The 20,099-nt window shown below is 43.0% G+C and overlaps 1 protein-coding gene across 1 annotated transcript in view; it reads right to left on the reverse strand.

Moving 5' to 3' along the window:
* The window catches only part of LOC311113790 (VPS10 domain-containing receptor SorCS1-like), a gene marked incomplete at both ends in the record, with an annotated part of 151,844 nt that overhangs the window by 30,725 nt on the left and 101,020 nt on the right, over positions 1–20,099 (reverse strand). The window contains 5 exons of the mRNA XM_084157101.1: positions 5,296–5,475; positions 9,651–9,740; positions 10,087–10,205; positions 10,897–10,961; positions 13,233–13,306. Coding sequence (XP_084013227.1) covers positions 5,296–5,475; positions 9,651–9,740; positions 10,087–10,205; positions 10,897–10,961; positions 13,233–13,306 — 528 coding nt within the window. The remainder of the gene's footprint in view (positions 1–5,295; positions 5,476–9,650; positions 9,741–10,086; positions 10,206–10,896; positions 10,962–13,232; positions 13,307–20,099) is intronic.

The following is a 20,099-nucleotide window of genomic DNA, read 5'->3' on the forward strand; positions in this document are numbered from 1 at the left end:
CATCATTGTACATTTCAATTAGAATAGGGGCTATTTTGGTGATAAACTTTTTATAAAACTCTGTCGGGTAGCCATCAGGCCCTGGGCTTCTCCCAGATTGAAGGGATTTGACAGCGTTAGACAGTTCTTCAACAGTGATCGGCTGCTCTAATTTTTTTACCAAATCCCGGCCGACCGAAGGCACAGATAGTGAGTGGAAGAAATTATCCAATTCCAGTGTATCCGCTTTACTTTCAGAGGTATATAGAGACTGGTAAAATCTCTTGAACTCCTCATTGATCCCCCCAGGATCTAATGATATCCCAGATGATGTACGAATTTTTGTAATCTGAGATGATGATGATTGTTGACGTAACTTGTGAGCTAATAATTTACTGGCTTTCTCTCCTTGTTCATAGTAAGTGCTCCTAGACTTGACAAGCATTTCAGTAACCTGGTCTGTTAATAGTGTGTCAAATTCTGCTTGCAGAGTTAAACGTTCCTTATAAATATCCGGGGATGGTGAAACGGCATAAATGTCATCTAATTGGGCAATACAGCGTGTTAGCATAGATAACCTATTCCTTTTCAATTTGTTCTCATGTGCGGTGTAGGAGATAATTTCACCTCTGATATAAGCTTTCAAAGTTTCCCAGAGAGTAGACGCAGAGATGTTTGGGGTTCTATTTGTAATCATGAAAAAGTCGATTTGACTCAAAACAAAATTGACAAAGTGTTCATTACTGAGCAGTTGAGTTTTTAGTCGCCAAGGCGGTCCCTGATTGTCAACATTTTGAAAAGCTACTTCCATAGTAACAGGGGCGTGGTCAGATACAACAATTGGGTTATATGAACATGAAGTTATGGAGTGGAGGATCCGGTCATCAACAAGGAAGTAGTCTATGCGCGTAAAAGTGTGGTGAACCGATGAGAAAAAAGAGTATGCTTTCCCAGCTGGATTAACCATTCTCCAAGGATCTGAGACTGCGAATTCAGACATAAAGGTTCGAACAACTCTAGCTGAGGTTGATAGGGTGGTAGGTTTAGTGGAGGATCGATCCAATTGTGGGTCTAACCAACAGTTAAAGTCACCTCCTAAAATCAACATATGGGTGGACATATCTGGGAGTGTAGAGAAAACCGATTTGAAAAAATCACCATTGTCCCAATTAGGAGCATAGATATTAACAAGAAGAACCTTTGTATTGAGCAGCCTACCACTGACAATTATATATCTACCATGGGGATCTGCGATCACCTTAGAACATGTAAAAGGTACCGATCTGTGAAGTAAAATAGCCACCCCTCTCGCCTTACTCTGAAATGAGGAATGGAACACCTGACCCACCCATCTGCACCTAAGACTTGAGTGTTGTGATACCTTCAGATGAGTTTCTTGGAGAAAGATGATGTGAGCTTTCAAATGATGAAGATGGTGTAGCACCTTACTACGTTTAACTGGGTTATTTATGCCCCTGCAGTTCCAAGTAAGAAAATTAAAGCCATTCCCTCCAGCAGTATGGGCTACACTAGGCTGAGTCATATCTTAAGAGAGAGAGAGGATGTGTAAAGGACAAGGTACAATGTAAACTGAAGATCTTAGTTGAACCTAAAAGCGCAAATGTAAAAAACAAAGACAAACGAAGAGGCACAAAAAACATATACAAACTATATACATGAACAAACCCTTCCCTCACACCCGCCCTTGCCGAAGCATCTCCCCAAATGAGATGCAAGCAAAACCCTAAATACGAAGAAAGTTTAGGGCTAAGCATGATAACTCTTACTCTGTGCTACCTAAGATTAGTGACCATTTAACTAGAGTAAGCCAAACATGAATAGAATGGTCCCCAATAGAGTCTAAGGAAAGCTATCCTCGATTAAGAGAGGTTTAACCTCGACGCAGATGGTAAATGATCAGACTGAAACAGCCATGCAGACCCCCAGATATTGGCATTAGAGGCGGCAAACCTGGGCTGGAAATAAAGAGATAAAGAAGAGAATGACATTCATATGTCGATGAACCCAGCAGAGATGGCTTCGTTAGTCACCCATTCGGCCTGCTAACTAGCCTGCTAGGAAGACCAGCTAGCCAACCATTTGTTACAAACCATGCGGTACAACAGCCGCTTTCACGTTCTTGTTGATGAAATCTGCCGCTATAGCCGGGTCCTCGAATCTGTGCATGGAACCGTCCGGTAAAGTCAGTCTCAAAACCGCAGGGTAGATGAGGCCGAACTTCACGCCCGGGCAGGTGTGTAGTTGGCGTTTCACAGCTCCAAAGCTAGCCCGCCTCTTAGCCACAGCTGTTGTGTAGTCCGCAAATATCAAGACTCTTTTACCCTTATGTAGAAGAGGGGATGCTTCTCCCGATCTTCTCAGTATGTCGTTGCGGACGTGAAAGAAATGCACCCTGATGACAAATGGTCGTGGGGGTTCTCCATCCCTGGGTCGGCTACGCAGAGTGCGGTGAGCCCGGTCTAGCAATGGCTTCTCCTCTAGCCCGAGCAGCTCCTGAAGTAGCTGGGCCATGTACTCCGTGGGTCTTGGGCCCTCCACTCCCTCCGGTATTCCCAGTAGACGAATGTTGTTCCTCCGCATTCTACTTTCCATATCTTCGCATCTATTATCGAGGAATGCCACCCTAGTTGTCAATGAGCCGACGCTAGCCTCTAGCTCGCTAATGCGAGTGCTGTGGTCTGTAGCCCCTCGCTCCAAATCCGATAAAGTCACCCCATGTGCGTCGAGCTTATTCTGTATACTCTCGATAGATTTTTTAAGCTCGTCTTTGATCGTTGATATCTCTGACCTGAGGTTGGTAGAGAGACAGTCAATTTTTCCGAAAATGTCGGTTTTGAGGGTGCCTATCACGGATTGTAGCATCTCCACAGTCAGTGTTTCCGTGGGGCCGGCATTGGTAGCGTTCGGTGGCGGGGGTGAATCGGGAGAAGTTGCAGGCTTGTTGCGGCCTGCTCTTGCAGACTCTGTTTTTGGTCGGGTTGATGTCATTACGAATTTAAATTTATTAAACTTGAACTGAGTTCTTTATGGGTCTCTTCAGACGCCTGGGCAAACAGAAATGTATGCAGTTTTGCAAAGTTAAATATATAAATTTGGTCACTAACTCAGGAGCGATAGGGAGACGCGTGCTACATCCTTGGCTTCCAACAGCGCCCCCCACGAGTTGAGTTTTTACCAATAAGTTATATTTTGGTTTCATCTGACCATATGACATTCTCCCAATCCTCTTCTGGATCATCCAAATGCACTAGCAAACTTCAGACGGGCCTGGACATGTACTGGCTTAAGCAGGGGGACACGTCTGGCACTGCAGGATTTGAGTCCCTGGCGGCGTAGTGTGTTACTGATGGTAGGCTTTGTTACTTTGGTCCCAGCTCTCTGCAGGTCATTCACTAGGTCCCCCCGTGTGGTTCTGGGATTTTTGCTCACCGTTCTTGTGATCATTTTGACCCCACGGGGTGAGATCTTGCGTGGAGCCCCAGATCGAGAGAGATTATCAGTGGTCTTGTATGTCTTCCATTTCCTAATAATTGCTCCCACAGTTGATTTCTTCAAACCAAGCTGCTTACCTATTGCAGATTCAGTCTTCCCAGCCTGGTGCAGGTCTACCATTTTGTTTCTGGTGTCCTTTGACAGCTCTTTGGTCTTGGCCATAGTGGAGTTTGGAGTGTGACTGTTTGAGGTTGTGGACAGGTGTCTTTGATACTGATAACAAGTTCAAACAGGTGCCATTAATACAGGTAACGAGTGGAGGACAGAGGAGCCTCTTAGCCACTCCTTTGTTGCCTTGGCCGTGTGTTTTGGGTCATTGTCATGCTGGAATACCCATCCACGACCCATTTTCAATGCCCTGGCTGAGGGAATGAGGTTCTCACCCAAGATTTGACGGTACATGGCCCTGTCCATCGTCCCTTTGATGCGGAAGTTGTCCTGTCCCTTTAGCAGAAAAACACCCCCAAAGCATAATGTTTCCACCTCCATGTTTGACGGTGGGGATGATGTTCTTGGCGTCATAGGCAGCATTCCTCCTCCTCCAAACACGGCGAGTTGAGTTGATGCCAAAAGCTCGATTTTGGTCTCATCTGACCACAACACTTTCACCCAGTTCTCCTCTGAATCATTCAGATGTTCATTGGCAAAGTTCAGAGGGCCCTGTATATGTGCTTTCTTGAGCAGGGGGACCTTGCGGGCGCTGCAGAATTTCAGTCCTTCACGGCATAGTGTGTTTCCAATTGTTTTCTTGGTGACGATGGTCCCAGCTGCCTTGAGATCATTGACAAGATCCTCCCGTGTAGTTCTGGGCTGATTCCTCACTGTTCTCATGATCATTGCAACTCCACGAGGTGAGATCTTGCATGGAGCCCCAGGCCGAGGGAGATTGACAGTTATTTTGGGTTTCTTCCATTTGAGAATAATCGCACCAACTGTTGTCACCTTCTCACCAAGCTGTTTGGCGATGGTCTTGTAACCCATTCCAGCCTTGTGTAGTTCTACAATCTTGTCCCTGACATCCTTGGAGAGCTCTTTGGGAGAGTTTGGAATCTGATTGATTGATTGCTTCTGTGGACAGGTGTCTTTTATACAGGTAACAAGCTGAGATTAGGAGCACTCCCTTTAAGAGTGTGCTCCTAATCTCAGCTCGTTACCTGTATAAAAGACACCTGGGAGCCAGAAATCTTTCTGATTGATACTTATTTCCCTAATTAAAATGCAAATAAATTTATAACATTTTTAAAATGCATTTTTCTGGATTTTTTTGTTGTTATTCTGTCTCTCACTGTTAAAATAAACCTACCATTAAAACTATAGACTGATCATTTCTTTGTCAGTGGGCAAACGTACAAAATCAGCAGGGGATCAATACTTTTTTCCCTCACTGTATTTATATATATATATGATTTACAGTATTTTTATTTTATTGACACAGAGATAGGTAGAGATGAGCAGAGAGACAGAGAGGGAGGAATATTCAGAGAAGCAGTGGAGCCAGGATGACATATGTGCTGCAGGCAGCAGTGTTACCCACTAGACCAGCCTCAGGCACACAAACAGGTAGATCTACCTTATCTCCAGTATATTGACTTTGTACATGTACAGGAGGTCAATCATGGCGCTGTATATTTACCTCATACAGGTCTATCATGACGTTGTATGTTTACCTCATAAAGGTCTATCATGACGTTGCATATTTACCTCATAAAGGTCTATCATGACGTTGTATATTTACCTCATACAGGTCAATCATGGCGCTGTATATTTACCTTATACAGGTCAATCATGGCGCTGTATATTTACCTCATACAGGTCTATCATGACGTTGCCCTCGTGCCCCATGCTGCTGACTACGTTCTCCAGGGCCAGGGTGTAGAAGACCCCTCCAGTCTCTGACACGTACAGGTTGTAGGTGTCGTTCTGGTTCCACTCCTGCACCGCCGCAACCACCCGGTTCTCATCCGTACTGATCACATGCAGGTCCTAGCAGAAAAAGAATGTCAGCGGGTTACATTTGACATTAAGTTGCATATATACTGTTTCATGTAATTGGAACAAATACATACATTTTTAAGGTGCAATTAATTACAGACTAATATACACTGACTGTACAAAACATTAGGATCACCTGCTCTTTCCATGACTAGCTATGATCCCTTGTTGATGTTACTTGTTAAATCCACTTCAATCAGTGTAGATGAAGGGGAGGAGACAGGTTAAAGAAGCATTTTTAAGCATTGAGAGAATTGAGACATGGATTGTGTATGTATGCCATTCAGAGGGTGAATGGGCAAGACAAAATATTTAAGTGCCTTTGAAAGGGGTATGGTAGTAGGTGTAAGGCGCACCAGTTTGAGTGTGTCAAAAACTGCAACGCTGCTGGGTTTTTCACGCTCAACAGTTTCCTGTGTGTATCAAGAATGGTCCACCACCCATAGGATATCCAGCCAACTTGACACAACAGTGGGAATCATTGGAGTCAACATGGGCCAGTATCCTTGTGGAACGCTTTCGACACCTTGTAGAGTCCATGCCGCGACAAATTGAGGCTGTTCTGAGGGCAACTCAATATTATGAAGGTGTTCTTAATGTTTGGTACACTGAGTGTGTATATATATTGGTAACTAATTGAACATTTAAATGAATCATTTTTACAGCATTACAATTCAATAATTAGTTGGTAGCTAACCATTTCAATTAGAGTACATTGGTGACACAATCAGGTTTAATTCATGACATGCAGGCCAACTAATTTCACTTACACAATAGTAATTACAGTGCAATTACACTGGAATGAACAACTTAATGAAGAGAGTATCAAGCAACACAGACTCAAACTCACACCTCCAATTTTAGAACAGAGGTGATGCAGTATGTAACTCTCAAAATGTGTAACTTCCCCCTCCTTTTCACCAGTAATGTAAGACAAAAACAATCTACTGCTTCAGAAGTATAGTACAGTGGAAGTGATCTGATTAAATAAAATGTTGATTTGATACTATATCTAACTACTGTAGCTCCCCCATGGAGATGACAACTTCTGCGATCATCTACCCACTTAGAATGCATTTTAATTAATCCAGCGCATAATCACAAGAAAATAACATAAATCATAATCGAATCTAACCTCCCCCTTGATTAACCTTAAATAAAATTGACACTTTGAATCAGTTTTGAATTCCATGTAGTCACAATCAACGCCTGCTAATTGTAATATGCCAACGGGTGTATTACAGTGGCCTTTCGAGAACCCCCGTCTACCCAATTTACCCATCCCACCCCTGCTGGGTTTAATCATAAGAATAAATCAGTATCAGACCTCATTCTCACCAACGTAACTCCGGCAAGGAGGATATTACACATATTAACTTGAATTGTGTGCTTGTCGGCCCGCACTAACACAAAGGGACACACGCTGTTCTCGCTAGTGAATTTCATCTACCTCTGACTGCGCCTGCAACATCTCAGTGTGGAGAGAGAGAGAGAGAGAGAGAGAGAGAGAGAGAGAGAGAGAGAGAGAGAGAGAGAGAGAGAGAGAGAGAGAGAGAGAATAGGATGGCCCAGGGCTTGATTGAATACAACATGTTTAATTGTCAATGGAGAGGTGGGAAGGGCACAAGAGAGGCCACAGTCATATACAGTGGGGGAAAAAAGTATTTAGTCAGCCACCAATTGTGCAAGTTCTCCCACTTAAAAAGATGAGAGAGGCCTGTAATTTTCATCATAGGTACACGTCAACTATGACAGACAAATTGAGGAAAAAAAATCCAGAAAATCACACTGTAGGATTTTTAATGAATTTATTTGCAAATTATGGTGGAAAATAAGTATTTGGTCACCTACAAACAAGCAAGATTTCTGGCTCTCACAGACCTGTAACTTCTTCTTTAAGAGGCTCCTCTGTCCTCCACTCGTTACCTGTATTAATGGCACCTGTTTGAACTTGTTATCAGTATAAAAGACACCTGTCCACAACCTCAAACAGTCACACTCCAAACTCCACTATGGCCAAGACCAAAGAGCTGTCAAAGGACACCAGAAACAAAATTGTAGACCTACACCAGGCTGGGAAGACTGAATCTGCAACAGGTAAGCAGCTTGGTTTGAATAAATCAACTGTGGGAGCAATTATTAGGAAATGGAAGACATACAAGACCACTGATAATCTCCCTCGATCTGGGGCTCCACGCAAGATCTCACCCCATGGGGTCAAAATGATCACAAGAACAGTGAGCAAAAATCCCAGAACCACACAGGGGGACCTAGTGAATGACCTGCAGAGAGCTGGGACCAAAGTAACAAAGCCTACCATAAGTAACACACTACGCCGCCAGGGACTCAAATCCTGCAGTGCCAGACGTGTCCCCCTGCTTAAGCCAGTACATGTCCAGGCCCATCTGAAGTTTGCTAGAGTGCATTTGGATGATCCAGAAGAGGATTGGGAGAATGTCATATGGTCAGATGAAACCAAAATATAACTTTTTGGTAAATACTCAACTCGTCGTGTTTGGAGGACAAAGAATGCTGAGTTGCATCCAAAGAACACCATGCCTACTGTGAAGCATGGGGGTGGAAACATCATGCTTTGGGGCTGTTTTTCTGCAAAGGGACCAGGACGACTGATCCGTGTAAAGGAAATAATTAATGGGGCCATGTATCGTGAGATTTTTAGTGAAAACCTCCTTCCATCAGCAAGGGCATTGAAGATGAAACGTGGCTGGGTCTTTCAGCATGACAATGATCCCAAACACACCGCCCGGGCAACAAAGGAGTGGCTTCGTAAGAAGCATTTCAAGGTCCTGGAGTGGCCTAGCCAGTCTCCAGATCTCAACCCCATAGAAAATCTTTGGAGGGAGTTGAAAGTCTGTGTTGTCCAGCGATAGCCCCAAAACATCACTGCTCTAGAGGAGATCTGCATGGAGGAATGGGCCAAAATACCAGCAACAGTGTGTAAAAACCTTGTGAAGACTTACAGAAAACGTTTGACCTGTGTCATTGCCAACAAAGAGTATATAACAAAGTATTGAGAAACTTTTGTTATTGACCAAATACTTATTTTCCACCATAATTTGCAAATAAATTCATTAAAAATCCTACAATGTGATTTTCTGGAATTTTTTTCCTCATTTTGTTTGTCATAGTTGACGTGTACCTATGATGAAAATTACAGGCCTCTCTCATCTTTTTAAGTGGGAGAACATGCACAATTGGTGGCTGACTAAAGACTTTTTTCCCCACTGTAGCTGCAAGAGAGGCCTCAGTTCACTCATAAATAACAAAGAGACGCTGGATAGAAAGCTACCTGTGTTGTTTCCAGTGTTGGTCTCATGATGGCATAGCTTTGAATTCCCATTGAGATTATTATTTTGATGCATTTAAGGTAGGTTGAAACATAGATATATAACCACTGGACCGGAGTCTGGTCAAGTGGGAAACACTCTCACTTCCGGAACCATATATCTGCGGCAGGGATCCCGGTTTGTTCCCGGCATGAGCCCTAAACACTTAGGTTCCCTCTACTGTGTCTTCCTGCTTCTGTTCCCTCTACTCTGTCTCCCTGCTTCTGTTCCCTCTACTCTGTCTCCCTGCTTCTGTTCCCTCTACTGTGTCTCCCTGCTTCTGTTCCCTCTACTGTGTCTCCCTGCTTCTGTTCCCTCTACTGTGTCTCCCAGCTTCTGTTCCCTCTACTGTGTCTCCCAGCTTCTGTTCCCTATACTGTGTCTCCCAGCTTCTGTTCCCTCTACTGTGTCTCCCTGCTTCTGTTCCCTCTACTGTGTCTCCCTGCTTCTGTCCCCTCTACTGTGTCTCCCAGCTTCTGTTCCCTCTACTCTGTCTCCCTGCTTCTGTTCCCTCTACTGTGTCTCCCAGCTTCTGTTCCCTCTACTGTGTCTCCCTGCTTCTGTTCCCTCTACTGTGTCTCCCTGCTTCTGTTCCCTCTACTGTGTCTCCCTGCTTCTGTTCCCTCTACTGTGTCTCCCAGCTTCTGTTCCCTCTACTGTGTCTCCCTGCTTCTGTTCCTATCCTGTCATATAAAATAATACAAAAGAAGTTCAGAATTCCGTTTTTTTCATGACCATGTGGTATTACCACTGGAATGTTGATCGACCATTGCAACAGTATATGACCATTGCATGACCATGTGTGTCTGTGGGTTATACCTTAGGCAAGGTGTACTTGGGTAACTTCATTGGTGTGAAGACTTCCCGCTTGGCTGACACGTAGTAGATTGGACGCCCACCAGTTGACACCTGCAGGTCATGAAACTATTGAATGAAAACCCATTCAAGATATACAACCCATCAAGCATATGGTACATACTAAACCCTGATTAATATACTGTGTTACAATACATTTCCAAGGAACTTATTACATGTTCTCTCTCACACACACCTTTGGATTACATCAATAAAACATGTTCAGCAGTAAAACGCATCAATCCCAAAAATACATAACAGCCTTAAAATAAACACTTAAGAGTAATATGATCTTCAACATTTCCGATAATCCTATAACATGTTCTCTCTCACACATACATCTGTTCTGGTTCATGTCCTTCTAACTTCCGGTTCACGTCAGATATGGGCAATTACCTACCTGGACAAACACATACTCGTCTTGCACCACAAGGGAATTGGGGTCAATGTAGCCGGGGAACGGCTTGCCTTTATTGGCCTCGGTGCAGTTCTGCAGTTTGCAGGTGACGTACAGCGCCTCTGCACACACGGAGAGAAGAAACCGCAGCCATTGAACCAATGATCATATTAGCCAGTGGGGGACATGTAGCCTTCACCGCGAGCTAGCCTTCCATCAGGTGTCTTACATTAATTGCGTCAATAAAGTGGCGAGCGAAAAGCGAGGGGAAATTGGAGGGTGGACCAGGGAGGCCAATTGCTTTCTTTCCCCTCAATTGTGGTGTGAGGTGGGGACAGAGGTGTGGGACTGGCTGTCCCTGTGTGTTAGGCTTCAGCTAACTATGTTGTCCGGTTCACACAGCGAGCCGCATGATCAATGGGTGATGGACGTACAGGGGCAAGGCTTGCGCTGTCACAAGGGTGTGTTACTGTATCAGGTAGATCCATTAAACTGAATTCTGTTCTGCCAAAACATGGACAGGTGACAATTGTGTTTCCATCCATTCATTGACATTCAGAATGTTGAGTATCAGGATCACTCTGGTTTTAAAGGCATTCTAATATATGCATTGCTTTTCTCAATCGTCATTGTGTGTCCCCCGCGCCGGTGCATTACAACTGCCTCCTCATATTACCCTTCAATCGTGTGGCCCGTAGCCCTTCATACCCCCCCCCCCCAATCACTTTCCACTTGAGTTCAAGGCTCATGGTACAGTAGAGACACCAGAAAATTGAGGAACAGAGCAGGAACTCTGAAAATTGAATTACTCACGTCCTTCGGAGATGATGGTTTCCAGGTGAACTAAGCCTGGTTCTTTGTCTAAACCCGATTTCGACCTGCAAGGGAGAAGACACATTTATTTCAGGTACATCACTATTCTTTAGCAAGGAAGGACAGAAGGATATCACAGATGCTACCTAGCCTATACCTACCTTCTTATCCCTGAGATTGCTTGTCAGATAAATTCAGAACACTGAGGGGAAATGACAACCAGAATGACGATTGCCAGAAATTTCAAGGGCCCCAGGCTATACCCCTGTGGAACACCTCAAAAGGTTGTACATTGAGGTAAAAAGGAAAACTACCTCAGGTGTAGCGTGTGATGTTACCGTGTTCAAGCCCAAACCTTACGAGACTGCCCTTACTTTCCTGACAGTTTGACAGGGAACGCATCCTGACATCATTAGCGAGAGGGAAAGTAATTGATTTGCTTGCTCAGAACGCCCGCAGACATGGTGCAGCTGCACAAAATCATTACAGGCCTGAAATATTTATTAAAAGGAAATCAGAGGGATGTCTTCATAGAGTAAAGAGACAGCACACAAAGGGCGAGGAGATCACGCACAGAGCCCACCCCCCGGTCTTAATTATGGCACCTATTGGCAGTATTGGTGATTTCCCAGATAAAACGCACCATCTCTGGAGACTGACCTATTTAACTTCTCTCATTCTCCCTTTTTCTCTATTCAGTTCAAAAACTAAGGGAGAACAACCATTCTTTAAGCTCACCTATTTCAATTCTCATAGACTGTACTAGAGGTGAGTTTGAACCTACAGCATCTACATTGTGGGAACATGTATGGGGCAGTAATAATGATTTGACATTTGATTAGCTGTGATTGTTGTCTCCCTTGAGACTATTGGTTTAAACAGGTAAAAATAAGGAGAAGGATTGTCATGAGATGGAGCTTTTGCCTCACATAAAAAAGGATATGATCTATAGATGTGATCTAGATTCTAGATGAAAATCTGATCACAACTGGCAGGTTGACGTTTTTCGGGACGAGTCTTGTCCTTGATGCAGAACTGAGCGATTTTCACTAGATGGGCCAGCTGCAAAGTCAAAATTGGCTATATTGTAAACATGTATTAGCTCTTTGGTCTGATTTAAGGTTAGGGTTAGGCATCATAGTTAGCAGTGTGGTTTATGTATATGTTAGTGTTAGGTTTAAAATCAGATTTTATGACTTTGTGGCTGTGCTAGCTAGTGACCACTCCACAAAGCTGCCTCCAGAACAAGATACATGACGAAAAACGCTAACCTGCTCACGACTGTGCCTTTTCTTTTCAACTACCATGGTCCGATTCCGAAAGGAAGTTTCCCAAAACCTTATTAGCAGGGTTTACACAGTCCTAAAAATAAACCTCACTCACTCAAGCACTGCAGAAGCAAACCCTCTAGGCGTCCTCCTCCCAGAACTGCCTAACTTGTTACCACTGACAGTTTCTCACAAATTTGCTCAAAAGCTTTTTTTATACATCAGTTGTGTTAAAAATGACTGGATTTGACAGTTTGTGTCTGGCAGATGTGGGACCAAATATGAAGTAGAGCAGATGGAGAACAGAGGAGGATAACAAGAAACGAAAACAGTAGAAGGAAGATCAAATCTCAAGAGCATTCTCATGGGGTGGATTTTACTGACACGGTCAAGTAAGGTCATGCTATCGGAGACCTAGGGCTATATGGTTCAAACACAAGTTCAAATCAAACTATAATGCTCTTACTATCAAGTATTATCAAGGACTCCTGTATCCCATGATAGGGGAGTTCATAATAGAGAATTATAAATATATATTTGCAGCATTAATTGTGCAATCCAAATCCATTTATCTCCCTCAATTTAACATTCCAAATGTAACTCCAAAACCTTGGATATAACCTTGCTTTAGGAAAAACATTGAACAGGTCCCTCCTGAGCTCCAACAGGCCCAAGTGAGATCACAAAACTCATCCACAATCCCACTCATGTGTTGACTACTCTGTCTGTTGACATTCCCTTGTTCATTATCCACGCTCGATCAAATGAAGACCACATTGTTAGCTGCATTGCAAATGCTGAAACATTCAGCACAGTGAATTCACTAACAAGCTCTTATGGGTCGCTGCATTCATTAGAAGTCTGAACATCTTTGGAGTGCCAGTACCTCGCTATCTAACGCTGAGAAAGCATAGGTGCAGACACATCAATAATATAATGCAAACAAGACGATTCACTCTGCCATATCTCCATCCATTAAGAATGTGGAAAGACCAACAAGGATTTCAATTTATAGTTAGTCTTGACAGAAGGGAAGACAGGAAGAAGGTTGTAGGTTGCTGTTCTTACCAGTAGAATCGATTGGGGGCCACCCTCTCATGGACAAGTTGCCATCTCCTTCCGAACTCCACCGAGCTGTACAGCTGTGGGGAGAAAGCCGATGGGAATTACATACTCTATTCAGTCAGACAAGACAGGTTAGATTAATACTGTAAAATAATCATTCAACACACAAACCCTAAATGATAGTCCAGATATAATTTACTTTAATTCAAAAAGTTTAGCATTTTCCCATTACATTCATGTCAATGTGATACAATATGAGCATAACTCGTTGTATAATTAGTCCTGTTCACTTCACCAATAATTTCAATGTCATGCAATACTGCTCTCAAGTTAATTTACCTTCTTGAGAAGCTATGTTACCCACATGGCACAAGAGGGCATCAAAAATGTGCCTCAGATGAATCACCAGAACAGGGCTGAAGCTGAGGACACATTCCCCACATTCTTTCAATGTGAAAACCCCACACACATTCCCAGGTTAAATATGAAGCTGTAAAAGGGATCATGTATGGTGAGGGTGTCATTGTGCTGGAGATATGGCTACACACTCCTAACAAGGCTAGAGATCAGCGGGGGGGAGGGGGGCTGGTGTGTGTGTGTGGTGGGGGATCTAGCAGGGGAGCCGGGGCACAGCCGGTGGTCTCAATGTGAGCATTGTTTCGCTAGTCAGCACTTCGGTAGGTTGCTGAGATATCCCAATTTCTACTAAGAGCTGCTACACAGAGATGGTTCACACACACAAAGATATCACAATCTCTATCTGTAGATGGTTTGAGCCGAGGGGGGATTCTTTCAAGAAACAGGAAAGCTTATTTGGGGAAGGAAGCGTGGTACAATTGAATATCCTGAATAATCATGGAATAAATGCCTTTTGTTTGCTTCTTATTTCACTATTTATTTTGGAGTCAGCATTTTTCTTACTAACTGGTTACTGTGAACTATACAAGATAATTACATGAATGATGTCAATATTGGGCTTTGTTTTGTTTGTTGTTTTTTGAGCTTAGTTTGTTTACTGCTGTCTAGCCAATGAGGCGCAAACCTTGTGAGAATGGTAAGGTTGTGGAAGTTTGGATGTGTTATTATTTTTATTTTTTTTTAACAAAACCAAGCCAAATGATTTATTTGTTTACTGATTACAGCAGAGAAGTCAACGAGGCGTGAGACTTAATTTAATTGTTTTAATTCGTGGACTATTTCTATTTTAAACGTGAGCAATCAAGCATAATATGTAAACAGTCATTTATTAACGGCCGACTGAATGGTGATACTGTTTGTTAATATTTGTTTATTTTTTAAATTGTATTTATTTACTCTTTCCTGAAGGGTGAAGTCAAGGCCTCAGTTAAAAGACCTCAATATCAGCACATTTTCATTCAAATAATCCCCTTGACAATTATTGTTATTTAATTGAAAATAATGTTTAATTAAACTAATACGAACCACCATTAAAGCCAAGCTAAATTGCAGGCATTTGAACTGTAGTGACATTATGTTCCATTACGTAAGGTCTTCAAACAAGGTCTTTACACAATGGTCTTCAAAGAACACCAGTGAACGCCAACCATTAAGGTCTCCAGTCCACCACACATACTAACAACATTTGTAACATCATTAACCATTCCATAACAATAGATCAGGTCAGGTTGAACACGTTACTACAGTTGAAGTTGGAAGTTTACATACACTTAGGTTGGAGTCATTAAAACTCGTTTTTCAATCACTCCACACATTTCTTGTTAACAAACTATAGTTTTGGCAAGTCAGTTAGGACATCTACTTTGTGCATGACACAAGTCCTTTTTCCAACAATTGTTTACAGACAGATTATTTCACTTATAATTCACTGTATCACAATTCCAGTGGGTCAGAAGTTTACATACACTAAGTTGACGGTGCCTTTAAACAGCTTGGAAAATTCCAGAAAACGATGTCATGGCTTTAGAAGCTTCTGATAGGCTAATTGACATCATTTGAGACAATTGGTGGTGTACCTGTGGATGTGTTTCAAGGCCTACCTTCAAACTCAGTGCCTCTTTGCTTGACATCATGGTAAAATCTAAAGAAATCAGCCAAGACCTCAGAAAAAAAATTGTAGACCTCCACAAGTCTGGTTCGTCATTGGGAGCAATTTCCAAATGCCTGAAGGTACCACGTTCATCTGTACAAACAATAGTACGGCAGTATAAACTCCACAAAATAGATGGCATCATGAGGAAGGGAAATTATGTGGATATATTGAAGCAACATCTCAAGACATCAGCCAGGAAGTTAAAGCTTGGTCGCAAATGGCTCTTCCAAATGGACAATGACCCAAAGCGTACTTCCAAAGTTGTGGCAAAATGGCTTAAGGACAACAAAGTCAAAGTATTGGAGTGGCCATCACAAAGCCCTGACCTCAATTCTATAGAAAATGTGTGGGCAGAACTGAAAAAGCAGGTGCGAGCAAGGAGGCCTACAAACCTGACTCAGTTACACCAGCTCTGTCAGGAGGAATGGGCCAAAATTCACCCAACTTATTGTGGGAAGCTTGTGGAAGGCTACCCGAAACGTTTGACCCAAGTTAAACAATTTAAAGCCAATGCTACCAAATACTAATTGAGTGTATGTAAACTTCTGAACCACTGGGAATGTGATGAAATAAATAAAAGCTGAAATAAATAATTCTCTCTACTATTATTCTGACATTTCACATTCTTAAAATAAAGTGTTGATCCTAACTGACCTAAGACAGGGCATTTTTACTAGGATTAAATGTCAGGAATTGTGAAAAACTGAGTTTAAATGTATTTGGCTAAGGTGTATGTAAACTTCTGACTTCAACTGTATGTATGTAGTGTACTGCATGTACTATACAGTCTGTTCCTTCCATACCATATGTGCCATATAAAATATCTGCCAATGAGCATATGTTATTCTGGCCACAGAACATGGTCAATATATTTCTATGTCAATACATGGCAGAGAAAATTTTGAAAAATGCTATTTCAACTGAGCTATGACTTTCATAAGGAACAGAGCTGAATTAAACAGATGCAAGCAGAATGGGTAGAGAGGCAGGAAATCACTCTGACTAATTAGCTAACCCCCACGCTGAGGCTTTGTCTCAAATTGCACCCTATTCCCTATTTAGTGCACTAATTTCAACCAGGGACCTTATGGATATGGTCAAAAGTAGTGCACCATGTAGGGAATAGGGTGCAATTTGGGACACACTGTGTTAGCACTTAATCTGGCAAGTCAGAGAGGAGGGAGAGTGAGAGGGATTTGTACACTGAAATACGTACTGGCTAGAGAGCCAAGCAAGTTCTTCAATCTAGGAAATGCCAAGGAGGAAGAAGGAATAGCTCCAAGGCACCATTGAGAGTAAATAAAGAGAAGGGGAAAGACGGGAGCAGGAGAGAGGGGGGGGGGGGGGGGGGGACGACAATATTCATCAGATGTTAAACATTAGGCCCAAATGGCTCTGGCTGCAAGCAAGGCATTGTATTAATGGTAATGGCCATTCTCAAAATGGCTATAAATTGTAGGTCTGGAATACATATTTTACATATTACCTTCTCTCATACCTCAGTAGTTCATCGACAATTACCATCACAAGACAGTGTCTCATACATTAGATGATTATTTGATAAACATATGCATTTCATTCCCTTGGACTCCAATATCAATGCATTTCATTTTTTATTTCACCTTTATTTAACCAGGTAAGCCAGTTGAGAACAAGTTCTCATTTACAACTGCGACCTGGCCACGATAAAGCAAAGCAGTGCGATAAAAACAACAACACAGAGTTACATATGGGGTAAACAAAACATAAAGTCAAAAATACAACAGAAAATATATATGCAATGTGTGCGAATGTAGTAAATTATGGAGGTAAGGCAATAAATAGGCCATAGTGCAAAATAGTTAAAATTTCGTATTAACACTGGAATGATAGATGTGCAAAAGATGATGTGCAAATAGAGATACTGGGGTGCAAATTAGCTAAATAAATAACAATATGGGGATGAGGTAGTTGGGTGGGCTAATTACAGATGGGCTGTGTACAGGTGCAGTGATCGGTAAGCTGCTCTGATAACTGACGCCTAAAGTTAGTGAGGGAGATAAGAGTCTCCAGCTTCAGAGATTTTTGCAGTTCGTTCCAGTCATTGGCAGCAGAGAACTGGAAGGAATGGCGGTCAAAGGAGGTGTTGGCTTTGGGGATGACCAGTGAGATATACCTGCTGGAGCGCAGACTACGGGTGGGTGTTGCTATGGTGACCAGTGAGCTAAGATAAGATGGGGATTTGCCTAGTAGTGATTTATAGATGACCTGGAGCCAGTGGGTTTGGCGACGAATATGTAGTGAGGGCCAGCCAACAAGAGCGTACAGGTCACAATGGTGGGTAGTATATGGGGCTTTGGTGACAAAATGAATGGCACTGTGATAGACTACATCCAATTTGCTGAGTAGAGTGTTGGAGGCTATTTTGTAAATGGCATTGCCGAAGTCAAGGATCGGTAGGATAGTCAGTTTTACGAGGGCATGTTTGGCAGCATGAGAGAAGGATGCTTTGCTGCGAAATAGGAAGCCGATTCTAGATCTAACTTTTGATTGGAGATGCTTAATGTGAGTCTGGAAGGAGAGTTTACAGTCTAACCAGACACCTAGGCAGTGGCGGCTCCTGAAAAAATTCTCAGGAGGGGCAATTTTTCTGATGATTTAGGTGACCTACACACATTTTAAAAAATATATGTCCAGCAACAACATGAAGACAGGGGCAGCATATAAGTCAATACCAGAAGCATTTATTGACTGATCTGGGGAGATGGATTCCAGTTTCTGTGACAGATTATAAATAATCTCTGATGCCTTTGTTATATTAGCTTTTGGTTGAATGTACTGTCGTAGTAAATATATAATGTTATAGCTTGGTCTGACTAAAATCTTGTGCATGACCCATTTTGTGTTGGGCCTTTGTATTCAATACAATGAACAAGAGTCCTATCTTGTCAGCCTTGTCAGCAGGTGGCTAAGGATAACACCCACGCCATAGGTCTCTCAGTTCTTCCAACTCACGAGTTCTTGCCCTGAGGACACACACACACACACACCCACACACACACACACACACACACACACACACACACATCATCACTGATAAACACACACACACACACACACATCATCACTGATAACAAACACACACACACACACACACACACACACACACACTGATAACAAACACACACACACACACACAAATCCTCTTCTCTTAGGCTGAACATCTGAAGACAGAGAACCCGACTCAGAGCCAATGCAACAGTGACACTAGCCTGGAGGTGACCTCGCCCAACTCATCAGGACCAATCAGAAGATCAGAACTACTAGATTCAACCTACTTCATTTTATTGTATAAAATGTCAGCACACAATGTTTAGGGGCTCTTCTGATAAACTCCCTACGAGTTTGACGAACGGGTCCGTGCACGCGATTCCAGATATCTTTACCTCTGAATAAACTGCCTTATATTATACAATTATCCACCTTGTCCAAAAGTCTCTACTTGGTCTCCGTTCTCCAGTAAACTTGTTTTATCAACAATAGTAAGGTTCAATGACACAGAAAGCAGTTCAATGTCGGGGTACAGAGTCGCTCTCTTACCAGGATCGCGGTCCGCTCTGACCAGGGTGAAGCCGGCCGGCTCCACCTCTCTGTCCGGGACTCTGTCATCCAGCCAAGTCTCCCAACTGTATTGGGATTCCGCTGCCAGCAGCGTTTTCATTATTTAGTCCGTTCGTAGCGGGTATGTACACGATCAACAAGATCAGTCCAAAACCGAAGATCAGTCCAAAGCAGAATGTTTGCAGAATGTTTGTAAACTAAGTCTACAAATTAAAAACATAAAATAACGCCACACTGCAGGTCGCAACATAGACGCTGCTAGCCGCCATTGTCTTAGTTACGTTCAACGTTACGTCACGTATGACGAAAGCGCGTAAGTGCATGCCCACAGACACCCATAGAGAATGTATTGAAAGCTTTGAAATGTGAAAAAAATAGATTTTACATGACAGGCTATGAGAGACTTCTGGGCGATTTTCAACCTGACTGAAATCGCCCAAAAAACGGGCGGGGCCATTTGAAGCACGACTTTAGCCTGATTTGACATTTAGTGGCTGGCAGATCAGACGTGAACACTGATAACTGCTGTTGCCGTGATATAATTGATTAGAAAAAAAATCCCTTCCTTTTCCCGTTTGGCAGTGCGTCGCCCATATCGCCCTATTGAACAAGCCGTCCCTGCACCTAGGTATTTGTAGTTGTCCACATACTCTAGGTCAGACCCGCCGAGAGTAGTGATTCTAGTCGGGTGGGCGGGTGCAAGCAGCGTTCGGTTGAAGAGCATGCATTTCATTTTACTAGTGTTTAAGAGCAGTTGGAGGCTATGGAAGGAGTGTTGTATGGCGTTGAAGCTTGATTGGAGGTTTGTTAACACAGTGTCCAATGAAAGGCCAGATGTATACAAAATGGTGTCGTCCGCATAGAGGTGGATCCGAGCGTCACCAGCAGCAAGAGCAACATCATTGATATACACAGAGAATAGAGTCGGCCCGAGAATTGAACCCTGTGGCACCCCCATAGAGACTGCCTAATTTTAGAAAGAAAGGGCCCAGATTGTCTAGCCCAGCTGATTTGTAGGGATCCAGATTTTTCAGTTCTTTCAGAACATCAGCTGTCTGAATTTGTGTAAAGGAGAAGCGGGGGGGGCATGGGCAAGTTGCAGCGGAGGGTGCAGAGCTGGTGGCCGGGGTAGTGGTAGCCAGGTGGAAAGCATGGCCAGCCGTAGCAAAATGCTTGTTGAAATTCTCGATTATTGTAGA

This window comes from Coregonus lavaretus, assembly GCF_964263955.1.
Source record: "Coregonus lavaretus genome assembly, chromosome: 40".
In the NCBI taxonomy this organism is placed as follows: domain Eukaryota; kingdom Metazoa; phylum Chordata; class Actinopteri; order Salmoniformes; family Salmonidae; genus Coregonus; species Coregonus lavaretus.